The following is a 26,952-nucleotide window of genomic DNA, read 5'->3' as shown; positions in this document are numbered from 1 at the left end:
CCGTTTCTGTAGGGGTGGGCCCTCTCACTATTTAAGGAAAGTTTAAAAATTAACTCGGGCTGCATATACAATACAAAATACTTTCCAAATCTCCGGCAGCAATATGGATTCTGCACTTCACGTGCACATTAGACAAATCAATTTAGAGTAGGAGAGAGGGGGACACCACGAAGCAAGGCTAAGCCAGATTGAGCTAGCTTTACGGCACACTGGAGGTGCCTGGCTTTGCTTCAGTTCCAGAATCTTGGAATCACAAACAGCAAGATACCCAGAGTAAGCATCTGTCTGCAGTTCAGCACATTATTCTGGAGCATTAACTCTTTCCAGCTCACTTCCCCAGTGATGCCATGACAGTTCACAACAGGAATTCATCACACAACTCTAGATCTGTATACTGCGGACTCCCGAGTGGGAGAGCTCCGAGGGTCCTTCCAGCTAATGCCCAGAGATCCGGCCCTCACAACACAGGCATACTTTGGACTATTTGGGCTGGACACATTTCATCAAACCCCAGTGCATTATATAACAGTGTTAAGAGTCATTTCCTTGCAAATTCAAGCCTTGCTTTTTGACCTTAAAATGGTTGCAGCTGGACACTTCTGAATTTGAATTTACACCCGCTGAGTTACGACTGAGAAGCGGGTACATATCTGGACAGGAAAGCCTCGTCTGACAATTTTTTTAATCCAACATTTTGCAAAGTACTTGTATAATCCTGAGTGCACAGTAGGAAAGGTCTACAGCATCATTAATTGGCTGTAACTTTATATTCTGTCACAAGATTGTTCTCCCTACTGGATGAGACCCATTTGGCAACGGAACAGCACCCAGCAGATGTATCCTTGACATAAACACAACATTTCCAGACGGACACGCCAGTTGAATTCACTGACAAACACCTCTGTCCATGCATTTTCCAACCTTTGGTTATTGTGGGGATAAAGAACATCCCCAATTCCAGCTCTGAATCTCAAGCTTCATTTTGTGAGAAGATGTGCACCTTAGTCCAAAAGACAACGTAGATACAGGAGAGCAGATTGCTTTGAAAGAGTAATTCCTATGTAAGTTGATTTCCTTGAGGCTGAGGGGACCCCCGTTTGTTTTAATTCCTGCGTTTTGCTGGTGATAATTAGCCCACCAGCTCTTTCTTTGCGTCTACTTTATCATCTTGTTGCAGAGTGTTAACTGTGAACTGAGAGAGACAGGTTTTGACTTTTAAAACATTTCTGCCATTTGATAAATGCTTCATCAAAAGAACAGTTACGCATACAGAGCTCGGACTATACAACCAGCAACACAGACAGGCAGGCCTCACCTTCACAACACACACGCACACACACACGCACACACACGAAGCTCAGACCAAACAGAGGCAGGAATGGCAGTTATTGTACCTCCAAGACACATGTGCTGCATGTTGGAGATAACAATGACCACACCACCTGTAACTGTCTACTGTTGCTTTGTGTCCGATTGGCCACTGTGTAATACAAGAATTATTCTTCCTCCCTCCACAAGACACTATTCTGCCACTAACTTGCAGCTATTCACTGAAGTGTGGGAGAATAAGTGACAAACACCATAACCAGTGCTCTTAGTCCAAGGGAACCACATCAGTTTCATCTGACCAGGTGGTGTGGGTAGGAAATGGGGAGAGGAAAAGAACAATGATGAAGTGAGTCAAAGGGTGGACAGGGTTTCACCCTCAGGGCACCAAAAGAAACATAGATTGTAACATTTGTTTTTGTTCCCAGAGTATTAATTGGTTCAGTACATGGTATTCCAACCAGAGATGTACAGAAATGCAGATGTCACAAGTACCATTAAGAAAGCTATAAAAGGGTTATAAGTGCTTAGGCTGATATTATGGGAATAGTGTTCATAATAAGGTGGCATTTTCTTCATACAGATCCTTGCATTATGAGTGGTTCCATGATTCGGCCCTGGAGTTTGTTACCCTCCCAATAAAATGCTTTCAGTACTGTTTAGAAAGTATACAGTGACATTAGAAGTCTGATGCAGAAAAAAAAATGGACTCAGTCATTCCATCCATCCATTAAAAATAAGGAGCCCAAGTGGACAATATTTGGTACCATTTTCCAGAATAGGCAGGGGCAGGGGCAGGAGCAGGAGCAGCAGAGCTTCTTTCCCCCCCCCCATAAAGGCTTGACCCCAGTGCAAAGTCTGATAACTTTGAATGTAATCATGGACATAATTGACTTGAAGTTCCATCTCAGAGAGCATCTCAAAAGTGTCACGACTGCCACAAACAAACTGCGTTTAATCTTTCCAAATTTTAACGATAAGTTTTGACCAATAATCGCATGCAGGTTCCTGGAACATTAATGTTCTTTGGGAGTTAATCCTTTAGGGTTTTAAAAAAAGTGTGCACTAAAACTAGTTTCATATAATAGCAGCAAACAGGTACAGCCCAGGCACCCACTCCATGAATGGGTAATTCCAAACGTCTACCAACTCGCTTTAAGGGACAGGGACAGCGATCCTTCCAGTAGTGGGTGGAAACCTGATTCCTGAGACCTCACATCAGCTCTGACCACAACATTTTCCACAGGAATTTCAGTGACCCAAAGTTTGCTTCAGTAACTATCTGGATATTCAACTCCACCAGAAAATGGCAGTCAAAAACTGTAGTCTGTATCCCGGAAGCATCAGCAGCTTCTCAGCAACCTTCCCCCACCCCTCAGGACCTGCCACCAACACATTTGGGGGAGTTGTGAGTGTTGTTGAGATGCTCACTTACTAACTGCCCAGGATTTTGTAACAGAAGATAATGCAGGGGCCAGATAACCAAAGACCACTCCAGATCTGGGATTAAGGCCAGTTGTTGGGACGCACAACACTAAAATAGAGACTTCTTTTTCAATGGAGTCATAGACTCAGGATCTTTTACAGCCTGTCGGTTTGCTATGGTAGGATTGTATACAACAGATTGAGGGTAGTTAGCAATTCCAATAGTCCCTTTCTTTAGTTTGAACTAACTCTGGCCCTTCCTGTAGACATTGAGGACAGTTTAACAAGGACAGGACACTGCGTCCTATCTACAGGGACTAGTCTGGCTGCCATCTTCAACACTTTGGCCACTTTAGTCTGGCAAGTGTTTGTTCCCCCTCAACAAGATTAAAGGTTTACCTTTTTCTATTCTTGTGTCAGAACATTTCCTTAAAGTTGAATCTTTGTCAGAGAGACAGACTCTCTTTTATCACCAACCTTTGAGTGGTACACCTGCAATTAAATGTTTGATCACAAAAATCCTCAAAAAAAAACAGATCTCACGAAAGAAGTTGAAGTGTTCAAGTATAAAACAAGTTACACTACTTTTCAAAGCAACGTACAGTTAGATTCTATGTTATATTATAGTATGTACATAAAACAAGAGTCCTTCGACTGCTTTTAAAGAATTAAGTTTTTTTTGCGATTAATATTTGAAGAAAATCACATACTGCTTTTTGTCGTTGATGCTGTACTCGGACCTACCAGAAACTTCTGTTGCCACATCATGAAGGAAGTTGTTGTACAAGAGAGCCAACCTATTTTTTTTTGAAAGAACGTGTGCATAGAGAGACTCTTCTTTAGAACACATATCCTGCGGATCGCTCAGAGGGTAGGATTGCTGTCACGTAGGCAACATGGACACAAACAGGATCAACACATTTCACCAGACTTTTGCAAAGCATCGTTTTGTTGCACAAAATTCCTCTCACCATTTATTTATTTAACACTCAAGTGTGAAAATGCAAGTAAATCAACTCCGAGGGAGGGGTCCACCATTGTTCGAGAAGATACCAGTATGCAAATTGACAGGGCGCTCTTACTGTAGGGTTACAATCCTCAATTCACTAGCAGTGACAGAGTACTGCAACATTACAGTTTAACTCAAGACCAATATATTGCGACAATCCCAGTTCATTCAGGAACATGACATGCTGAAGTTCTTTGGACTGTGTAGGTTATTACATATGCTCACAGACTGGTGCAAAGTTGCTAGTTTGAATGAGTAATGGAAAGGTTCAGGGGACAAGCCTTGGTCACTGCCATGGATGTTAGAGGATTCGCAGCTCTAAAAGTTGTCAGTACAACTGTTATTTCTCTGTGGTTTGAGTGTTCATCAGATAAATCAAACTTGCTCTGGTCTCTGAAGTACAAACAGCTGGGTGCTCAACTCCCACAGAGGCTGGTAAATCTGAATCCTGGGGCTGCCAGTCACTCCAACAGACCTACCCTAGTGCAGAAAATGCAGTACCATATAGGTTCCTTTTTGGGGAGGAATGAACAGGGAGGGTTAAGAGAACACATGGGCTGGCCATTTTAGTGTCACTTCTTATAACACAGTGAATAGAGATGTTGTTGTAGTGAAGTTATGGAGGATTAAATCTAGTGTACCAGGAGCAGAGTGCGAGAGAATGTTATTCAGGAAATTCAACCTTCTGTTGGAGAAGCCGCATCTTCCAAAATTCCGTTGAGTGTCCTTTGGCTAACAGACTCATAAAACAGTCTTAATAATGGCCTTCAGCACATGCTATAGTCTGGAAATGTTCCGAGACTATGTGCTGGCTCTTTTGAAAATGGATAAGTAATGGAAAGATTACAAATTTCTATTGCACAGTGGATTCTGAGGGGCATTATGTCCTCTCCTGATATCCACATAGATACACTTTTCCACAGGGTATCGATCTCTAACGGCTCCACCACTCCTGGGATTGAAGCTGGGACCTTCTTTCTCTGCCTGGCTCAGTACTACACTGGTGGATGTTAATAATCCACTGACCCACCAAGGGAAGCTATTGACACTTCAAGAATTCTTGGCATGCTGTTTGCGTGCAGCTGAACTTTGAGCAGAGTAGGAATCATGCACCCTCCCACCCAACGGATGTCAAGATATATATTAGCTAGATGGAGGTCACATGAGCAAGTCACATCTCAAGGCTCCTGTAAGTGTATCACTGTACAAATACTGCAGGTTTAATATTAAACAACATTGGACTGAGAGGATTAGTATGGGATCATTCGCAGAATACTATCGAAGACCAGTCTGTGAGCATTTGAGCACGTTGGTGACTGTCGAGTTGCCCAGAGGCCTGCTGAGACAGTTCAGTTCTGACACTTGTTTTTCTGTGCAGGCTTTACTCCTGCAGTTGTTTACAGATTGCAATCTCATACTGTGGTGCTTGAAGTGGATTGAGGAACATTATGGATTGTTAAGGACAAAAGAAACAAACCTCTTGATTGCTCCAAAGTGGATACCATGCAAAGTACTGACCTGTGAATCCTATTCACTAGAGCAGCCCATCTTTCCAAAGGGGAAAAGAATGGAACTTTTAGAGAAGACAGTTCAAGGCTTGTCTAGGGATGGGCACTCCAGGTCAGTCCCACACTCACTGGTTAAAATTTCTTACAAGTACAGTTTAAGTACTGAATGCCCCCCCACTACACCCCCCCCACCCTCCCCCAAAAAAGGAATCTAAACTTGATGAGAAATAATACAATGGGAATTTACATAGCTGTGGGAACCTCATTTGACATCAGGAAGATCTTAAAGACTGTACCATTCCCTCAGAGAGACACTAACTCATTGGACTGTCACTCCTCACTGACCCTCATGGATATTCAGATCCCACTTGTAGACAGTGCCAATAAAAATGGAATTCCACATCTTCTATAGTGAATTCAAGCTGCAATGCACTTCGAATGTTAGGTACCACCCCCGATGGTACAGTGACCGTTTTCCTCTCCAAAATACAAAAATACATCAAATTTACAGAAGTGTTTCTTTGCTGGAGTGACTGGTTTCTTTTAAGAATACTTGGGACACCACTCCCAACAAAAGGTCAATTTTATCTGAAAATAATTCTGTGTCAACCAGTTCTTTCTTTTGGGGTTGGGGGGGGGGGGGGGGGTGGTATTTGGAATTGCTAGGTTTATTGGTTTGGTAGAAAAGCTCTCATTAACAGGACATGCTTTTGCTGATAGCTGCTGTTTCTTGTGCTGGTCCCGTTTATTTTCATCGATACACATGTACTTTTTAACCCAGATCTTACATTATAGTAACTCCGTTTCACGTTGGGACGATATTTGCGTTTTAGAAGCAGGCAGCACTTAGTGCCCAACACATCACTGCTCACTGAATTTCAATCGCCTAAACAGTGCTTAGCAGAACCAGCAACACCCCCGCAAAAAACTTTCCTTGCTACTTAAACTTTGCAGGGGCTGAAGTATATATATATAAAAAATAAAAATAAGCACACAGGGGCAAATACTCACCACAGGTTGCTTTCTGTTGATGGGGAAACTGCTGCTCTGTTTCTTCATGGTTACGGGACACATTTCTCTTACGCCCCCTTCGCTTACCGCCACCTTGTTGACCTCTCCTGCGACTTGTACTCTGACGTTTACTCCGAGATGTACCTGTACAGAAAACACTGATTTCAACACATTCCAGTCCAAATACAAGTCAGAACCAGCAGGTAAGATCACAGGAGGACATTTGGTCCATCGCTTCTATGCTAGCTCTAACTGGAGTTGTCCAATCCCATTTTCCATTGTATCCTTTTATATTCTTTTCAAATACTTATCCAATTCCAGTTCAAATGAGGCTACACTACATGCCTCAGTATCCACCTGTGGCAAAGCTTTCCATGTTCTAATAACCTTGTAAGAATCCTCAGCCTGTGCCCCTTTGTTACCAATCACAACAGGTAGAAATGACCATTTCAACATTTGCCCTCACCGAGCTCTGAATTTTGAAAATTACAATCAGATCCTCCAGAACCTTCACTGCATCAGCAACAAATACCCCAGTGTTTTGGCCCCTTCTTCATTCGCGATATCACAGTAGGTACAGCAGAGAAGGAGGCCATTAGTGTCTGTGCCAGCTCTTTGAAGGTGCTATCCAATTAGTCCCACTTCCCTGCTCTTTCCCCATAGCCCTGTAATTTTTTTCCCTTCCAGTATTTATCCAATTCCCTTTTGAAAGTTCTACTGACTCTGCTTCCACCGACCTTTCAGGCAGCACATTCCAGATCATTACAACTCACCGCATAATAAAATGTTCCCTCATGTCACCTCTGGTTCTGCAAACTTTGAAATTATACTCTGTACCCAGGCCCAGGTCATTAATATATTTCAAAAATAGCAGTGGTCCTAATACTGACCCCTGAGGAACACCACTGTATACTTCCCTCCAGTCTGAAAAACAACCGTTCACCACTACTCTCTGCTTTCTGTCCCTTAGCCAATTTTGTATCCATGCTGCCATTGTCCCTTTAATTCCATGGGCTTTAATTTTGCTAACAAGTATTATGTGGTACATTGTCAAATGCCTTATGAAAGTCTATATACACATCAACCACACTATCCTCATCAACCCTCTCCATTACTTCATCAAAGAACTCAATCAAGTGAGTCAAATGCAAATTTTCCTTTAACCAATCCATGCTGACTTTCATTTATTAACCCATACTTTTCCAAGTGCCAATTAATTGTGTCCCGGATTATTCTCTCAAGGTTTCCCCACCACCGACGTTAGGCTGACTGGCCTGTAATTGCCGGGTTTATCCCTCTCCCCTTTTTTGAAAAAGGGTGTAACATTTGCAATCCTCCAGTCATCTGGCACCGTCCCCATATCTAAGGAGGATTGGAAGATTGTGGTCAGAGACTACGCAATTTCCACCCTTACTTCCCTCAGTAACCCAGGATGCATCCCATCTGGACCAGGTGACTTTTCTACTTTGAGTTCTGTCAATCTTTTAAGTGCCTCCTCTATCTATTTTTATCCTATCCAATATCACTACTACCTCCTCCTTTACTGCTACAATAGCAGCATCCTCTTCTCTAGTGAAGACCGATGTGAAGTGTTCATTTAGTACCTCAGCCATGCTCTCTGTCTCCACAAGATCATCTTTTTTGTCCCTAATCGGTCCCACCCTTCCTTTGACTACCCTTTTACCACGGAGTGCAGCAGAGCACTGAGTGGACAGCTGAGAATTTGGTGAGTGTGGGAGTTTAAGGGTTAATCTCTTTAAAATCTAGTGTAAATTGCTATCAACTGTTTAAGTTCAATTTTAAAGTTTAAATTTTTAAATTTGTCAGGCTTCAGCAGAGATCTGCTGTAGTTAGTTAATTGGTTAGCTAGATTAAACTGGTTCCTGAAGGTGGAGCAGGCCTGATTCATCTGAGTCACAAACAGTAGAAAAACAGGGGCCTGTTAGTGCAAACCGAGCACAGAGTGCAGCGGAGCACCGAGTGGTCAGCTGAGAGTTTGTTAAGTGTGGGAGTTCGGTGAAGTGGGGGAAGGAGGTGCTGCTTTGCCTTGCTTTTCCTAACCTTTTCCGCAGAGCGGCGGTGGACCTGAGCAGCAGAAGACTGAGAGTGGGGATAAAAGCAGAAGACCTGCAACAAGAGAAAACTACTGTGTGACGTCGCAGGTGAGGCAGGAGTCCGAGAGGTGAGCACAGTATAAAAGGAGACCGAGAGCGGGAGGAGAGTGAGAGGTGAACGCAGTGTAACTCTAAGGCAAGTCATGGCAGCAGAGCTCGCACCCGTGATATGCTCCTCCTGCACTATGTGGGAAGTCATGGACATTACCAGTGTCCCTGGTGACCATGTGTGCAGGAAGTGTGGCCAGCTGCAGCTACTGGCTAACCGCATTTTGGAGCTGGAGCTGCGGGTGGATTCACTGTGGAGCATCCGCGATGCTGAGACGATCGTGGATAGCACGTTCAGTGAGGTGGTCACACCGCAGGTAAAGATTACGCAGGCAGAAAGGAAATGCGTGACCGCCAGGCAGAGTAAAAGGACCAGGCAGGTAGATCAGGAGTCCCCTGGGGCCATCTCCCTCTCAACAGATATACCACTTTGGATACTGTTGGGGGAGATGGCTTATCAGGGGAAAGCAGCAAGAGCCAAGTTCGTGGCACCACGGGTGGCTCTGCTGCACAGGAGGGGAGGAATAAGAGTGGCAGGGCTATAGTGATAGGGGATTCAATTGTAAGGGGAACTGATAGGCGTTTCTGCGGTCATAAATGTGACTCCAGGATGGTATGTTGCCTCCCTGGTGCCAGGGTCAAGGACGTCACGGAACGCCTGCAGGGCATTCTGGAGGGGGAGGGTGAACAGCCAGTAGTCGTGGTCCATATCGGTACTAACGACATAGGTTAAAAAAAGGGATGAGGTCCTGCAAGGTGAATTCAAGGAGTTAGGAGATAAATTAAAAAGCAGAACCTCAAAGGTAGTGATCTCAGGATTACTACCAATGCCACGTGCTAGTGAGTATAGGAACAGGAGAATAGACAGGATGAATACGTGGCTGCAGGGATGGTGTAGGAGGGAGGGATTTAGATTCCTGGGACATTGGGACCGGTTCTGGGGAAGGTGGGACCTGTACAAGCGAGACGGGTTACACCCGAGCAGGACCGGGACCAACGTCCTCGCGGGGGTATTTGCTAGTGCTGTTGGGGAAGGTTTAAACTAGAGGGGCAGTGGGATGGGAAACTTAGCGGGGAGTCAGAAGGGAGTAAAGTTGAGAGCAGCAAGAGAGGAGAAGACCCAGGGGAAATTTACTATACAAACAGTTGTTCAAGAACAAGTAAAAGGGAAAAGCGTAGAGCAGCAGAAAGAAAGTGATCTTTAGGCAATACAGATAGTGAAAACTAGAAGGCGTAAGGCGATTAATCCACCATCAAAGCTGAAGGTCAGACTAGGGTGTGTGGCCCAACTAAGAGTTCAATATACAAATGCATGGAGTATAAGGAATAAACTAAATGAACTACAGATTCAAATTCAAATTGGAGGGTATGACATGATAGCTATTACTGAGACTTGGCTGCAGGATGGTCAGGATTGGGAACTAAATATACCGGGTTATAAGGTCTACAGGAGAGATAGGGAAAATGGAAGAGGGGGAGGAGTAGCCTTAGTGATTAGAGATGAAATCACTTCAATGACAAAGGAGGATATAACAAGAGGTAAGCAGCCAACAGAGACCTTATGGGTTGAATTGAGGAATAGGAAAGGATCTAAGACAATAGTGGGAGTTGTGTATAGGACCCCTGGCAGCAGCTCTGAAGTGCTAGAGTGTATAGATGCAGAGATTAGACAAGCGTGTAACAAAGGCATAGTGGTCTTAATGGGGGATTTTAACCTTCATAGATTGGGAAAAGCAGACTAGCAACTGTCAGAAAGGTAGTGAATTTCTTGAGTGTGTCCGGGATAGTTTTCTACAGCAGTATGTCCTGGAGGCAACAAGGGGGCAAGCCATACTAGATTTAGTAATGAGTAATGAACCAGATTTAGTTAACTACTTAACTGTGTGTGAACATCTATCCAATAGCGATCATAACATGATCGAGTTCAATGTAGTGTTCGAAAGGGAAAAAAGTGAGTCAGCTGCTAAGATTCTAGACTTGGATAAGACAGACTTCAATGGGATGAGACAGAGACTGTCCACAGTAAACTGGGCAAATCTGTTAATGGGTAAAACGACTGATGATCAGTGGGAAATGTTTAAAGAAACATTTAATGAGATACAGAACCGGTTTATACCCCTGAGGGGCAAGAACTCTACTTGCCAAAAAAAAAGCCATGGACAACTAAAGAGGTAAGGGACAGTATAAGACGTAAGGAAAGGGCATACAAAAAGACAAAAAATGGCACTGATCTTGGCGAATGGGAAAGATACAAAGATCAACAAAGGGTCACAAAACAGATAGTAAGAGCTACAAAAAGAGAGTATGAAAAGAAACTTGCAAGGGATATCAAAACCAATACGAAGAACCTTTATAGTTATATTAGGAAAAAGAGGGTGGTCAGGAGCAGTGTTGGCCCCTTAAAAACTGAAAGTGGGGACATTGTCGTTGACAATGGGGAAATGGTGGACATGTTGAATAATTACTTTGCGTCAGTATTTATAGCAGAAAAAGAGGATAGCATGCTGGAAATCCCACGAAAACTAATACTGAATCGGGGACAGGGACTCAATAAAATTAACATAAGTAAAGCAACAGTAATGAAGAAAATGATAGCACTAAAGAGTGACAAATCCCCAGGACCAGATGGTTTCCATCCTAGGGTTTTAAAGGAAGGTGAGCACATTGCAGATGCCCGAACTATAAGCTTTCAAAGTTCTCTAGATTCAGGAACTGTCCCTCTGGATTGGAAAATTGCACATGTCACTCTGCTTTTTAAGAAAGGAGGGAGGGAAACCGGGGAATTATAGACCAGTTAGCCTAACATCTGTTGAGGGGAAACTGCTGGAGTCTATAATTAAGGATAGGGTGACTGAACACCGAGAATTTTCAGTTAATCAGAGAGAGCCAGCATGGATTTGTGAAAGGTAGGACGTGCCTGACAAACCTGATTGAATTATTTGAAGAGGTGACTAAAGTAGTGGACAGGGGAATGTCAATGGATGTTATTTAAATGGACTTCCAGAAGGCATTTGATAAGGCCCCACATAAGAGACTGGTAGCTAAGATGGAAGCCCATGAAATCGAGGGAAAGATACGGACTTGGTTAGGAAATTGGCTGAGCGAAAGGCGACAGAGAGTAGGGATAATGGGAAGGTACTCACATTGGCAGGATGTGACCAGTGGTGTCCTGCAGGGATCTGTCTTGCAGCCTCAATTATTCACAATATTTATTAACGACTTAGAAGAAGGCATAGAAAGTCTCATATCTAAGTTTGCTGATGACACAAAGATTGGTGGCATTGTAAGCAGTGTAGATGAAAACATAAAATTACAAAGGGATATTGATAGATTAGGTGAATGGGAAAAACTGTGGCAAATGGTATTCAATGTAGACAAAGGTGAGGTTATCCACTTTGGATCAAAAAAGGATCGAACGGGGTACTTTCTAAATGGTAAAAAGTTAAAAACAGTGGATGTCCAAAGGGACTTAGGGGTTCAGGTACATAGATCATTGAAGTGTCACGAACAGGTGCAGAAAATAATCAATAAGACTAATGGAATGCTGGCCTTTATATCTAGAGGACTAGAGTACAAAGGGGCAGAGGTTATGCTGCAGCTATACAAAACCCTGGTTAGACCGCTTCTGAAGTACTGTGAGCAGTTCTGGGCACCGCACCTTCGGAAGGACATATTGGCCTTGGAGGGAGTGCAGCGTAGATTTACGAGAATGATACCCGGACTTCAAGGGTTAAGTTACGAGAAGAGATTACACAAATTGGGGTTGTATTCTCTCGAGTTCAGAAGGTTAAGGGGTGAGCTGATCAAAGTTTATAAGATATTAAGGGGAACAGATAGGGTGAATAGAGAGAAACTATTTCCGCTGGTTGGGGATTTTAGGTGTAGGGGACATAGTCTAAAAATTAGAGCCAGACCTTTCAGGAGCGAGATTAGAAAACATTTCTACACAAAGGGTGGTAGAAGTTTGAAACACTCTTCTGCAAATGGCAATTGATACTAGCTCAATTGCTAAATTTAAATGTGAGATAGATAGCTTTTTGGCAACCAAAGGTATTAAGGGATATGGGCCAAAGGCAGGTATATGGAGTTAGATCACAGATCCACCACGATCTTATCAAATGGCGGAGCAGGCACGAGGGGCTGAATGGCCTACTCCTGTTCCTATGTTTTGGGCTCCCTTTCATGCTACCCACTAATCTATTCTCATACTCTCTCTTTGCCCCTCTTGCTTCCTTTTTTTAAGATCTCCTTTGTACTTTCTGTATTCAGCTTGATTCTCTGAATGGTATCATTCTCGGGAATCTTCACTGTCCCCTTTGCATGGCTCTAATATCCTTCCGATAATGGCGTGCCCAGAACTGCGTACTCCAACTATGACCTTATCAATGGCTTGCACAAATTCAACATTACTTTGTTGCTTTTATATTCAGTGCTCCTAGCTATAAAACCCAGAATGCTATTTGCCTTTTATGGCTTTTTCTACCTGCACTCCCACCCATTAAAATTGATGTACCTGCACCTCTGGAATTCTCCAACTCTCCAATTGGAGTATACTTTCTTTACTGCACTGTCTCCCAAAATGTATCTGCATCTCCCACCCACACTGCTAACCTATGGAATCATGCATTCTTCCTCAACACTTTGCCTTTCCATTTAATTTGGCATCAGCAAACTTTGACATCGCTTCCTTTTGTACTGAGATAAATAGAAAACAAAAGTCCCAAGACAGATCACTACCCACATCCATCCACTTAACCATACTCTGCGCTTTCTGGCCCTCAGCATCTCTATCCAGGCTGTTCATACCATCTGCCTTATTTTGGTAACTAAGCTTCTTATGTAGCACCTTATCAAACACCTGAAAATTCACAAATACAACATCCACTACATTCCGTTGAATAGCTCTCATTTCCTCAAACATTCAATTAAATTGTTCATATACAACTGCCTTTTCATCCCACATAAATCAGTTCATTTCCAGTCCAACACCTCTATTTGGGACTCCACTTTTCCTTTATGTTTTCAATGTGAACCTACCTATTTCCCACTACTTGCCACTGACTCCACCCCCCTCCCCAGTCACCATCTCACACTGAACCAGACTGTTGACAATCATGGGATCCTGTCTGACCCCAAGTGGAGTTTCTGTCCCCATATCGTCTCCACCACAAAGACTGCCTCCACTAACATCTCCCACCACTGCCCTTACCCCAGCTCATGTGCCACCAAAACCCTCAAACATACCTTCATCACCTCCAGACTCAATTCTTCCAATGCTCTTCCAGCCATCCGTCCACCCTCCATCAGCTTCAACTCATCCAAATCTCTGATGCCTGTAATTTACCCTGCACTAAGTCCTTCTGACCCATCACCCATATTCTTGCTGACCTACATTAGCTTTTCAGTGCCCCAACACTCTGTACCATTGACTCAGGCCTCTTGTGCATTCCCCTTTGTCCCACCTTTGGCGGCCAGGCCCCACTCTCTAGAATTTCCTCCATAAACCACTCTGGTTCTTCACTTCAAATTTCTTATTTAAGACCCTTGTTGACCAAGCTTTTGCTAACTCCTCCTAATCTTTCCTCCTCAGGTTTGGTGTCCATTTTTTCCCTCCGGCTCTGTGAAGCTTCTTGGGACATTTTTCGACATTTCAAAGGAACGGTATATATGCAAGTTTTGTATTTGGTAATCTATAATGCACTCCCAATATGGTAACAGATTCCTTATTATTATTTAATGATTAGGGTGTAGTATCTTATTTATGCCTGGCCCAGTCTGATATGGCACCAAGACAATGTCAGTTTATCAGCTCCCATCTCAACTATTTTCTCCCCATCTTTCCTGAAGGCAACAACTCCTCACTCACGTACAGATCAACGGATAGAACCATCGCACCAGATGGTCACTATATGTGCGTGAGCCTCGCTAGCAAGCATCAGCAGACTGTTCAACCATGGAAGGCATCACAGCCAAGGCTGACTCTCAGTTGCCACCTCCGGCAAAGATCACTGGATAGCAATCAGGAGCAGGAGCCGAAACTAATTTTATTCGTACATCCTCACTTCCAAAATCCTCCATCGCCTTGCCGACCCCTCCAGGCACACGTCCCTGCAGATACCCATCCCTCCCCTGAGATCAGGTTATTCCTTGCTCCCCACTCTTGCTGCTCCATCTCTGGCCACTCTGTCACTGCCTTCAAACTCCCTTGTAAAAAGCTTCCCAAAACCTTTCTCTTCGACAGCACCGTGAGCCCACACACCCCATTTTTCCTGCTCGCACTTTTTTCTATGTTCAGCACCCACTATCTTTCCTCTGCCTCGTCTGTACAAGAGAAGTGCTCGAGAACTGCCAGCTGTTGTATGTCTCAGGTACTCACAGGATAAACCATTCAGCCACCATGACAGTGGAATTTTCTTTTTAAAACAGAATAGCCTGAAGCTGGGGAGCATTTATAGGACAATTGGCCACAAGACAAAGCATACCATTTTGTCCTTGTACAAGACCTTGGTCAGGCCTCATAATATAAGAACATAAGAAATAGGAGCAGGAGTAGGCCATTCGGCCCCTCGAGCCTGCTCCGCCACTCAATAAGATCATGGCTGATCTTCGACATCAACTCCACTTTCTCGCCCGATCCCCATATTCCTTGATTCCTCGAGTCCAAAAATCTATCTATCTCAGCCTTGAATATACTCAACAACTGAGCATCCACAGCCCTCTGGGGTGGAGAATTCCAAAGATTCCAAACCATCTGAGTGAAGAAATGCCTCATCTCAGTCCTAAATGGCCGACCCCTTATCCTGACGCTATGACACCTAGTTCTAGACTCTCCAGCCGGGGAAACAACCTCTCAGCATCTATCCTGTCAAGCCCCCTCAAAATCTTATATGTTTCGATGAGATCACCTCTCATTCTTCTAAACTCCAGAGAATATAGGCCCATTCTATTCAATCTCTCCTAACAGGACAACCCTCTCATCCCAGAAATCAATCTAGTGAACCTTCATTGCACCGTATCCAAGGCAAGTATATCCGTCCTTAGATAAGGAGACCAAAACTGTACACCGTATTCCAGGTGAGGTTTCACCAAAGCCCTTAACAATTACTGCAAGATTTCCTTACTCTTGTATTCCAACCCCCTTGCAATAAAGGCCAAGATGCCATTTGCCTTCCCAATTGCTTGCTGTACCTGCATGCTAACTTTGTGTTTCTTTTACGAGCACACCCAAATCTCTCAACACCAACATTTAATAGTTCATCATTTAAAAAAATATGCTGTTTTTCTACTCTTCCCACTAAAGTGAATAACCTCACATTTCCCTACTCCATCTGACACCTTCTTGCCCACTCACAAACTGTCTATATTCTTTTGCAGACTATCTGTGTCCTCCTCACAGCTTACTTTCCCACCAAGCTTTGTATCATCATCAAACTTAGATCCATTACACTCGGTCCCTTCATCTGAGTCATTAATATAGATTGTAAATTGCTGAGGCCCAAGCACCGACTCTTGCAGCACCCCACGAGTTACAGCCTGCCAATCTGAAAATGACCCGTTCACCCCTACTCTCTGCTTTCTGTCCTTTAATCAATCCTTTATCCATGCTAAATATATTACACCCAACCCCACAAACCCTTATCTTGTGTAACAACCTTTTATGTGGCATCTTATCAAATGCCTTTTGAAAATGCAAATATACATCTATTGGTTCCCCTTTATCTACCCTGCTAGTTGCACTCTCAAAAAACTAATAAATTTGTCAAACATGATTTCCCTTCTCAAATTTGGAATATGTATCCAGTTTTGGTCGTCTCACATGGTGGGTGATATTGAGGCTTTGGAAAGGGTACAGAGGAGGGCCACTAGATTAATTCCCATCTTAAAGCTTCTTAGTTATCAAGACAGGCTAAAAGAGATGGGACTCTACACTTTAGAAGCGTAGACTTAGGGGTGATCTGATTGAGGTTTAAGATTAAAAAAAAGATTGTGTTCCAGTTAACAGTTTGTTCCAATTAAATACATTGAGGATCAGGGATCACAATTTTAAGTTGTACAAGATCAGAAAATAGTGGACCTCTGGAACAGGCTGCCGGCTCATGCGGTGAACGCTGATTCGCTGAATTCCTTCAAGCGAGAGCTGGACCTGTTTCTGGCTGGGGTGGAGATCACCTGGTACAAAAAGTAGGTAATGTAATACATAGAATTCAGGATCAGAGCGATCCCCTGGACAAGTTTCCATCGCCAAAGGGGTCGGAGAGGAATTTTTAAAGTTTGTTTTCCCCCCAAATTGGCTGGGGTTTTTGTCTGGTTTTTCGCCTCTCCCAGGAAATTACATGGCATGGGGTGGGGAGTGTAGATATTGTGATACACAAGGTATCTCAATTGTGCAGGACAGGCTAAATGGACCAGAGGGTCTTTTCCTGTCCGTCATTGTTCATAAGTCAAATAAGACTGCAGATTACCTGATTCCCACTCGCTTTGCGTTGAGTCAGCATGCTCAGAATTTAAACAGCTTTCCATCTGTTCTCCAATTCCTGACACTGGACTTCCGTAAGTGCACCTCTCAGGAGACACTGGAGGGGTAGGGGTGTGCAGAAAATAAAAACTTGTTAAGTTGGAAAAACAACCTGCAACAGTATCTGGGTCTCAGTTAATCCATAGATGAAAAGCAACCATTTTAATTCTCCACTTAGTATTTTAAAGCAAAGCTCCAAAATCTAATAATGGCTGATACAGGCTTAACCTTGGAGTCACCAAATAAATCTGGCAGCATCATAAAGCGGCTATTGTTGAGTCATACTACAGTGCAAAAACTGAAGATAAGTCGATGCAATCGGCGCTGGAAGGAACACCATACCAGTGCTTTTGGCATCTAGTATTTTTCCTACCATTGGCCTTAAGATTACTGGTCTTAGTTCCCTGGATTAGTTCTACCTCCCTTTTGAAGATAGGAATTACATTTGCTGCCCACCAGCCCTATGGCACTATTCTATTGAATTTTTATATATGGATACTAGTGCACCTGCTATCTCCTCCCTAGTTTGAGTATCCGTGAGTGCAATTCATCTAGACCTGGGACTTTGTCCTCTTTAGGTTTGTCTACTATCTCCTTTCTTCGTATCTTAACCATTGATATAACACTCATTTGTATGTCACGGGATGCAATATTTTGTCCCATGGGTTACACTACCGCGCAAGTAGATATAAGGCAGCGAGAGTCAATTCTGGCATGCAAGAGGCGTGGGATCCACTCACGGGGGTGACTAACGTCACTGAAACAGAGAAGGTATCCACTGCAGATCCTAACCTGTTAACGCTCACCTTTCACTTCTCCCAGTACTTGTTGGCAGTGCTACTTCTCAGATCTGCTGCTCTAGGTAGGTAGACAAGATATTTTTAAATTCGTGTTCCTTTCAGGTAAATGTTACTTTTACTTAATTTTAAATTGACAGCTACTGCTGCCTGCACAGGCTTCTCCCATCACAGTACCTAAATGTTGGGCCACCTCTCTGTTGCATACCTGGACCTATCATTTTCCGCTCACGCCTCCACTCACTCCTCCACCAGGGCTCTGGCCCACTTCAGCCTATCACACCCTGCAAGCCTCTGCGCCCAGTAACGTTTGTTGTCCTTCCCTCACCCACCTTGATTGCCATATGCCTGTTGTCTTCACCTGGAAACTGGCAACTCACAGTTGAAGCATTTACTCCACTACTTATAGTGAAATGACTGCTGTAAAAACAAATTTTCAGTTTTCCAGCACAAGCTGCAGTCAGATGTCAAAGAGGGGTAGCAAGGTACAGGTGGAGAAGGGAGGGCAAACAAACACAGGCCTGGGGCCAGTTGGATGAGGGAGTGCGAGCAGAGAAAAGCCAGAGATTTACCTGTGAGGATACAGGGGTGGCCAGGACAGGTAGGAGCGGAGCAAGGGGATAAGTAAAGGGCAAAAGGGGGGTAATATGGGCAGAGAGGAGTAGCTATGCATATGGGGCCAGAGATTGGAGATGGGGGTGGTTGGAGATTATGGGAATGAGGGGCATCGGGTTTTTTTTCTATTCGTTCACGGGATGGGCAACAAATGCCGGCGTTGCTGGCATTTATTGCCCATCCCTAATTGCCCTCGAGAAGGTGGTGGTGAGCCGCCTTCTTGAACCGCTGCAGTCCGTGTGGTCACGGTTCTCCCACAGTGCTGTTAGGAAGGGAGTTCCAGGATTTTGACCCAGCGACGATGAAGGAACGGCGATATATTTCCAAGTCGGGATGGTGTGTGACTTGGAGGGGAACGTGCAGGTGGTGGTGTTCCCATGTGCCTGCTGCTCTTGTCCTTCTAGGTGGTAGAGGTCGCGGGTTTGGGAGGTGCTGTCGAAGAAGCCTTGGCGAGTTGCTGCAGTGCATCCTGTGGATGGTACACACTGCAGCCACAGTGCGCCGGTGGTGAAGGGAGAGTGTTTAGGGTGGTGGATGGGGTGCCAATCAAGCGGGCTGCTTTATCTTGGATGGTGTCGAGCTTCTTGTGTTGTTGGAGCTGCACTCATCCAGGCAAGTGGAGAGTATTCCATCTCACTCCTGACTTGTGCCTTGTAGATGGTGGCAAGGCTTTGGGGAGTCAGGAGGTGAGTCACTCGCCGCAGAATACCCAGCCTCTGACCTGCTCTCGTAGCCACAGTATTTATATGGCTGGTGCAGTTAAGTTTCTGGTCAATGGTGACCCCCAGGATGTTGATGGTGGGGGATTCGGTGATGGTAATGCCGTTGAATGTCAGGGGGAGGTGGTTAGACTCTCTCTTGTTGGAGATGGTCATTGCCTGGCACTTATCTGGCGCAAATGTTACTTGCCACTTATCAGCCCAAGCCTGGATGTTGTCCAGGTCTTGCTGCATGCAGGCTCGGACTGCTTCATTATTTGAGGGGTTGCGAATGGAACTGAACACTGTGCAGTCATCAGCGAACATCCCCATTTCTGACCTTATGATGGAGGGAAGGTCATTGATGAAGCAGCTGAAGATGGTTGGGCCTAGGACACTGCCCTGAGGAACTCCTGCAGCAATGTCCTGGGGCTGAGATGATTGGCCTCCAACAACCACTACCATCTTCCTTTGTGCTAGGTATGACTCCAGCCACTGGAGAGTTTTCCCCCTGATTCCCATTGACTTCAATTTTACTAGGGCTCCTTGGTGCCACACTCGGTCAAATGCTGCCTTGATGTCAAGGGCAGTCACTCTCACCTCAGGAATTCAGCTCTTTTGTCCATGTTTGGACCAAGGCTGTAATGAGGTCTGGAGCCGAGTGGTCCTGGCGGAACCCAAACTGAGCATCGGTGAGCAGGTTATTGGTAAGTAAGTGCCGCTTGATAGCACTGTCGACGACACCTTCCATCACTTTGCTGATTATTGAGAGTAGACTGATGGGGCGGTAATTGGCCGGATTGGATTTGTCCTGCTTTTTGTGGACAGGACATACCTGGGCAATTCTCCACATTGTCGGGTTGAATAAACCAGATCGAATGGAGTAGGGGGGATAAGGAGGCAATATTGGATAGAATGCGGTGCAGGGGTGTGGGATGGGGGGCGGGGGGAGAAATGTAGTGCAGGAAAGTGAGGCAGATTACAGGTAGGCTGGACAATGGGAGGTGAGGGAGGATGAATGGCTGGCTCTAGACTTCTTGGAGAGAAGCAAGCCACTGATGAAAAATCATACTGTTAAGTAAGTTGAACAATTTTATTATGTTACAAATCTAATTTCTACTGCTGAATTTTTCAATTTAGCAAGAATCCAAAATGATAACAATGACTTGCATTTATATATCGCCTTTAACGTAGGAAAATGCCCCGAGGCTTCACAGGAGCGTTATCAGACAAAAATGGACACCTAGCCAAAGGAGAGGTGACTTGGTTAAAGAGGCAGGTTTTAAGGGGCATCTTAAATGAGGTAGAGAGGTTTAGGGATTGAATTCTAGAGCTTAGTGCTTAGACAGCTGAAGGCACAGTCACCACTGGTGGGCCGAAGAGCATGGGGGATACACAAGAGACCAGAGTTGGAGGAACGTAGAGTTCTCGGAGAGTTGTAGGGCAGGTGGAGGTTTCATAGATAGGGAGGGGTGAGGCCATGGATGGATTTGAACACGAGGGTGAGTGTTAGTGAACCGGGAATTAGTTTAGGTCAGTGAGCACAGGGGTGATGGGTGAGTGAGTCTTCGTGTGCATTTGGTTCGGAGCGGCAGTTTTGGATGCGCTCAAGTTTATGGAGGATAGTAGATGGTTGGCTGGCCAGGGGAGCATTGGAATAGTCGAGTCTGGAGGTAACAATAGCATGGTTGAAGGTTTCAGCAGCAGATCAGCCGAGGTTGTTTTTAGATTTCATTGGAAATTTACGTACCTGATTTTGACAACTATATCTATATCAGTTGTGATTTGTTGCAGTTTTATGAATGTGAAATTAGGAACAGGAGTGGGAAATTCAGGCTCTCGAGCCTGTTCCGCCATTCGATTAGATCATGGCTGATCTGTACCTCAGCTCTACTTACCTGTCTTTGATCCATATCCTTTGATACCTTTACCTAACAAAAATCTGTCAATCTCAGTCTTGAAAATTTCAATTGACCCCCAGCAACCACAGCCTTTTGGGGGCAAGAGTGCTCCAGATTTCCACGGCCCTGTGTGAAAAAATGCTTCCCGATTTCACTCCTGAATGACCTAGCTCTAATTTTAAGATTGTACCCCCTTGTTCTGGATTTCTCAACTGTATCTACTCTATTTAATCCTTTTAACATTTTAAACACCTCAATTGGATCAGCCATAACCTTCTAAACTCAAATACAAGCAAAGTTTATGCAACCTGTTCTCATAATTTAACCCTCTAAGCCCCGGTATCATTCTGGTGAATCTGTGCTGCACCCCCTCCAAAGCCAATATATCCTTCCTGAGGTGCGGTGCCCAAAATTGAACACAGTACTCCAGAAGGGATCTGACCAAGGCTCTGTATAACTGTAGCATAACTTGCTCCCCCCCCTTTGCATTCGCAGCCCCTTGAGATAAAGGCGGACTTTCCATTAGCATGTTTGTTGATATATATCAATGACTTGGACATAAAGGGCACAATTTCAAAATTTGCAGATGACAAAACTCGGAAGTGTAGCAAACAGAGAGGAGGATAGCGATAGACTTCAAGAGGACAAACAGGCTGGTGGAATGGGTGGACACACAGATGAAAGTTAACACAGAAGTGCGAAGTGACACATTTGGCAGGAAGAATGAGGAGAGGCAATATAAACTAAATGGTACAATTCTAAAGGGGGTGCAGGAACAGAGACACCTGGGGGTATATGTGCACAAATCTTTGAAGGTGGCAGGACAGGTTGAGAAAGTGGTTAAAAAAGCATACGGGATCCTGGGCTTTATGCCTCTACTTATAGAGTACAAAAGCAAGGAAGTTACGTTGAACCTTTATAAAATACTGGTTCGGCCACAACTGGAGTACTGTGTCCAATTCTGGGCACCGCACTTTAGGAAGGATGTGAAGGCCTTAGAGAGGGTGAAGAAAAGATGGTTCCAGGGATGAGGGACTTCAGTTATGTGGATAGACTGGAGAAGCTCGGATTGCTCTCCTTAGAGCAGAAAAGGTTGAGAGGAGATTTGATAGAAGTATTCAAAATCATGAAGTAAAAAGAGCACAGATTTAAGGTGATTGGCAAAAGAACCAAAGGCAACATTAGGAAAAACTTTTTAATGCAGCAAGTAGTTATATGATCTGGAATGTTCTGCCTGACAAGGTGGTGGAAGCAGATTCAATCTGGGCTTTCAAAAAGAATTTGGATAAATGCTTGAAGGGCTACGGGGAAAGAGCGGTGGAATGTGACTAATTGGACTGCTCTTACAAAGAGCCAGCATAGGCTCGATGGGCCGAATGGCCTCCTTTTGTGCTATAACCATTCTATGATTCGAGCTTTCTCGATTACTTTTTATACCTGTGCAGAAGCTTTTAGTGATGTGTGTACTCAGACATCTAAATCCCTTTGCTCCTCCATAGATCCTAGTTTCTTATTAATAATATTCTGATTTATCTTTCTTGGATCCAAAGTGGATGACCCCTCACTTTCTCACATTGAACTCCATCTGCCACAGTTTTACCCACTCACTTAATCTGTGTGTCCCATCCACACAAATTACTCCAAACTTACGTGTCATCTGCAAACTTGGATATACAACTGTCTATTCCTTCATCCAAGTCATGATATATATATTTATGGTGAAAAGCCATGGTCCCAGTATAAATCCCTGGGGAACAACATGTCACATCACCAGAGTACATTCCGACGATTCCTCCTCTGTCTTGTACATTTCCCACCGATTATGGGCACTGTTGTGTGGAGCTTTATGAAATAACTTCTTGAAGTCCATATAGACAATATTCATAGACACTCCCCTATCCATGTTAGTGACCGCCTCAAAAAATTCAACTAAATTAGTCAGACGAGACCTATCCTTCACAAATCCATGTAGACTCTCTGATCAGCTCAGCCATTCTATCCCTGATAGATTCCAGTAACTTCGCCATAACTGACAGATCTGTAGTTTCCTGGTGTCTCCCTCCAGTCTTAAATAAAAGGAGTGACATTTGCAATCCAAAGCCACAATTCCCAAATCTAGAGTGCCCTGGAAAATGACTAATACATCTGCAATTCCCCCACCTGTTTCTTTTAATACCCTAGGGTGTACCTCCATCAGGAGATTTATCAGTCTTAAGTCCCATTATTTTCTCTATCACCATTTTTTAAACATATTAAATCCAATAAATTCCTCCCCAAGTCTTTTTTTAGGTGACCTTGTACCGCTAGTATTTTGTCCTGTTCCTCTACTGTGAGCACAGATACAAGTCTGCCACTTCCTTATTGTCAATTAAAGCGTCTCCCTAGAGACACAGTGAAGTTTTTTTTTGCTTGGTTCCTTATCAACAGCAGGTAGATTAAAAGCATTTGTTCCCTTCAAATACAACAGTTACACAAAAAAATACATTAGTTTTGTAATTGGGGGGGGGGGGGGGGGGGGGGGCAGCTTTTTACCTCTATCGACTTCTATTGGTTATGGCTTGTTTATAGCAAAGGCCAAATACAACACTTTTTTCTTAATTGCAGTTTTACACCTTCATTAAATATCTATGCTCTAGTACTTGCCACTTAAAATTCAGGACCCCTAATTCTGAACCTCCCGCCAATAATTGGATTGAAGTTGTTACCTGTTTACATAAAACATCTGGCAATTGAGTTCTCAGTGTAAATTAAAGCAGCTGCTTTAAGCATTTAGAATACATCACAAAAAAATCTTTAAAATTTGGCAGTTAAAAATTCCATTTGCTACACTTAGTACTGTAAATAAAATACAGTATCTCCATTTCACCCCCTCCTCCCCCGGAAAGGTACAAGCCTTCTCATTTTTGATGTTTTTATACAAAAACCAAAAATAACCCAGTTATTGTGTGTCCTAAAAGTGGTTCCCATGGGGGATTTCATTCTCAGTAATTATCCACCAATACACCAATGGAGTAAGGGCAGGCTTACAAGCAGCAAGTTATGGTGCTGTTTGTGAGTGGCTAGTCATGCTGTCAATCAGATTCTAGAAGTTGTACACTCAAGTACATACTGGGAGCTTAATCTGCTAGCTGAACTCTCAGTTCAGGCCTTGGACAGGCCTCAGTTAGAATACTATGTCCCGTTTTGGTCTCCTCATATGGTGGGTGATATTGAAGCTTTGGAAAGGGTGCAGAGGGCCACAAGATTAACTCCCAGTTTAAAGCATCTCAGTTACCCGGATAGGCTCAAAGAGCTGGGACTCTATACTTTAGAGGTGCTCAGAGATGTGAGAGTGATTTGATTTGAGGTTTACAAGATGATGAAGGGAATAGGTTGTGTTTGTGTAGACAGTTTGTTTCAATTGAACAGGTTAGGGAGGACCAGGGGTCACGATCTCAAGTTATACAAGGCCAGATGTCAGGAGGTGGTCCTTTTTCCAAGAGAATAGTGGACCTGTGGAACAGGCCTGCCGGCTGGGTGAAAGTTAATCTGCTAAATTCCTTCAAGCGAGAGCCGGACCTGCTCCTGGCTCGGGTGGAAATCATCTTATATAAAAGGTATAACATTAATCATGGCCAGAGTGAGGGTCTGAAATAGTTCTGATCGCCTAAAGGGGTAGGAAAGGAATTTCACAGATTTTTCCCCCCTAACTGGCCTGAGTTTTTTTTTAATCTGGTTTTTCGCCTCTCCCAGGAGATAATATGGTTTCAGGTGGGGTGGGGAGTGTATATATTGTGATGCACAAGCTGGATGGACGAGTGGGTCTTTTCCAGTCTGTCATTGTTATATGTCCGTAAGAAGTGACAGTCTGGCAACCTGCATAAACTGAAGGCTCAGGCTGCTCACAGATACAAGTTGCAGATGGAAAACATTGTTTCATGTATTTCAAACAATTGTCCTCAATAGACAAGTTTGATTTTTTTTTGAAAATGGTCGTCTTCACAATATATACACTCCCCACCCCACCTGAAAACAAAACTCAGGCCAGTTAGGGGGGAAAAATCTGTGAAATTCCTTTCCTACCCCTTTAGGTGACCTTTTCAGTTATGATTTGTGTTCATGAATATGAAATGTTAGTAAATCAACTGCGGGGTGGGGGGGGGGGGAGAGGGGGAAGGAGGAGGAGAAGAGATATAATGTTATACATGAACTATGAAGTAAGGCAAATCTATCTACTGGGTCACACTGGCAAGGATTGTGAACAATTGAACATCTTGCACAACTGAAAGTAGGTCAACAGTGCCATTTATGAGCTACCACTGATCCTTGTTGAATATTTACAGGCAGGGCTTCTTTAAACCATAGGCCTGATCAGCACATGCAAGCATATTTGGGGACTTTCAAACTCCTTGTAGCTGCTTAGTGTGAAATTCATAGCTTAACAGGCTTGGAAGAGCCAAAACACCATTTTTCATAGTCCAGCTTGACAAGGGTCAGAAACATCTTCAATATTCATCTTACAAAACATTACTTTCTACTGTCACATTTTTGTGGCAACTACAACTATAAATTTCTATGCCCACATTTATAATGGAAACTGCCCGTGTACACTGGTGCATTGCCAGCTCCCTGTCGCCCCAGTCTGCACTGCAGAGAAACTTGTAGACTCAAACTTTATTTCTCTGCTTCCCAAATTGCCATTACTTTTCCTATTTAATTATAAATAATGTAAAATCAAGTATTAAACAAAAATAAAAATGGCATATGACTTTAAAATTAAAAAAAATCATAGTCCCAATTATTCTCCACTCTCTAATCACGCTTCCCCTCAAGATTACATTGTCGCGACAATTCATTTGCAGTGCCACAGGATACCGACCAATGTTTTCATGTTATATAACGTCACCTCTCAAAGCACGACTGAATCCAGGATTTTGAAGCTAGGAACCCATTCGGACCCCAGTGTCCACTAGTGGATTCAAGAAGTCAAAGGACAATAAAAGTTAGTGTACGTATGGTGTCCTGGCCCAGAGGTCGATAGTCTATCAAATATTAAAACCAGTAAGTGGTCTCACGACTAAACGTGATGCTGAAAATGCATCATTATATCACCGATTGAATGGGGCCGGACCTAACAGGATGTTGTACCCTCAATCACCCCACTGATGAATTGCCTTATCCCATGCTGATCTCAATTCCCCTTCCTCTCCTCCCCCCCAAAACGCTTGCTTCAAGTTGCCACATTGGTTCCATTGTCTCCCATATTGGTTTTGACTATCTGTGTTCAACGCCACAGGAGAAGATGAGCAAGTACATTATTATACACTGTAAAGACATGAGTACTGGGCTCAGTAAGTCCAGTGCACAGCAGGGTCCAAATGACAGAATGACCAGTTGGTTTATTTTTGGAGAAGTGATTGCAGGAAGAATATTAGCCAGGACACTTGAGGAACTCACTGCTTTGAATACTACCATGTTCACCAGAGCTGGTTTAACAGCTCATGTGAAGGACAGCATCTGTGACACTGGGACCACTCCCTCAGTACTGCATTAGAGTGTCTGTTTATATTGTGTGCTTAACTCCTGGAGTAGGGGTTGAACCCACAACAGACCTCTGACTCTCTGCAACCAACTGAACCAAGCTGACAGTTAGTGTGAAATCAACAGCACTGTGGGAGAACCTTCACCACACGGACTGCAGCGGTTCAAGAAGGCGGCTCACCACCACCTTCTCAAGGCAATTAGGGATGGGCAATAAATGCCGGCCTCGCCAGTGACGCCCATATGCCATGAACGAATAAAAAAAATCGTACTGGCTAGACTGCAGCAATGAGTTTCAGGAGTATGCCTTCATTAACATGAAACTGAACTTTTCGAAGCATCACAAAACAAATAAGGAAAATAAAGCAAGAAAAAAGTGAAGTGGCCAGTCTCAACAGATTTCTTGCTAGTGTGGGCTACTAACTCAGCACTAAGCTGACAATCAGAAATTACAGGACACTTGGT

General features: G+C 43.9%; 1 protein-coding gene across 1 annotated transcript in view; it reads right to left on the bottom strand.

The window, feature by feature from the left end:
- LOC137306167 (DNA-binding death effector domain-containing protein 2-like) overlaps nt 1-26,952 on the bottom strand; it is a 37,600-nt gene that overhangs the window by 7,707 nt on the left and 2,941 nt on the right. The window contains 5 exon segments of the mRNA XM_067975228.1: nt 3,151-3,217; nt 3,220-3,243; nt 3,496-3,548; nt 6,280-6,423; nt 16,904-17,014. Of these exon segments, the coding sequence (XP_067831329.1) occupies nt 3,151-3,217; nt 3,220-3,243; nt 3,496-3,548; nt 6,280-6,423; nt 16,904-17,014 (399 nt within the window).

The sequence above is a fragment of the Heptranchias perlo genome, chromosome 42 (genome assembly GCF_035084215.1).
Source record: "Heptranchias perlo isolate sHepPer1 chromosome 42, sHepPer1.hap1, whole genome shotgun sequence".
NCBI lineage: Eukaryota > Metazoa > Chordata > Chondrichthyes > Hexanchiformes > Hexanchidae > Heptranchias > Heptranchias perlo.
The sequence above is the reverse complement of the archived record's forward strand: the minus strand, read 5'-3'. Positions and strand labels throughout refer to the sequence as shown.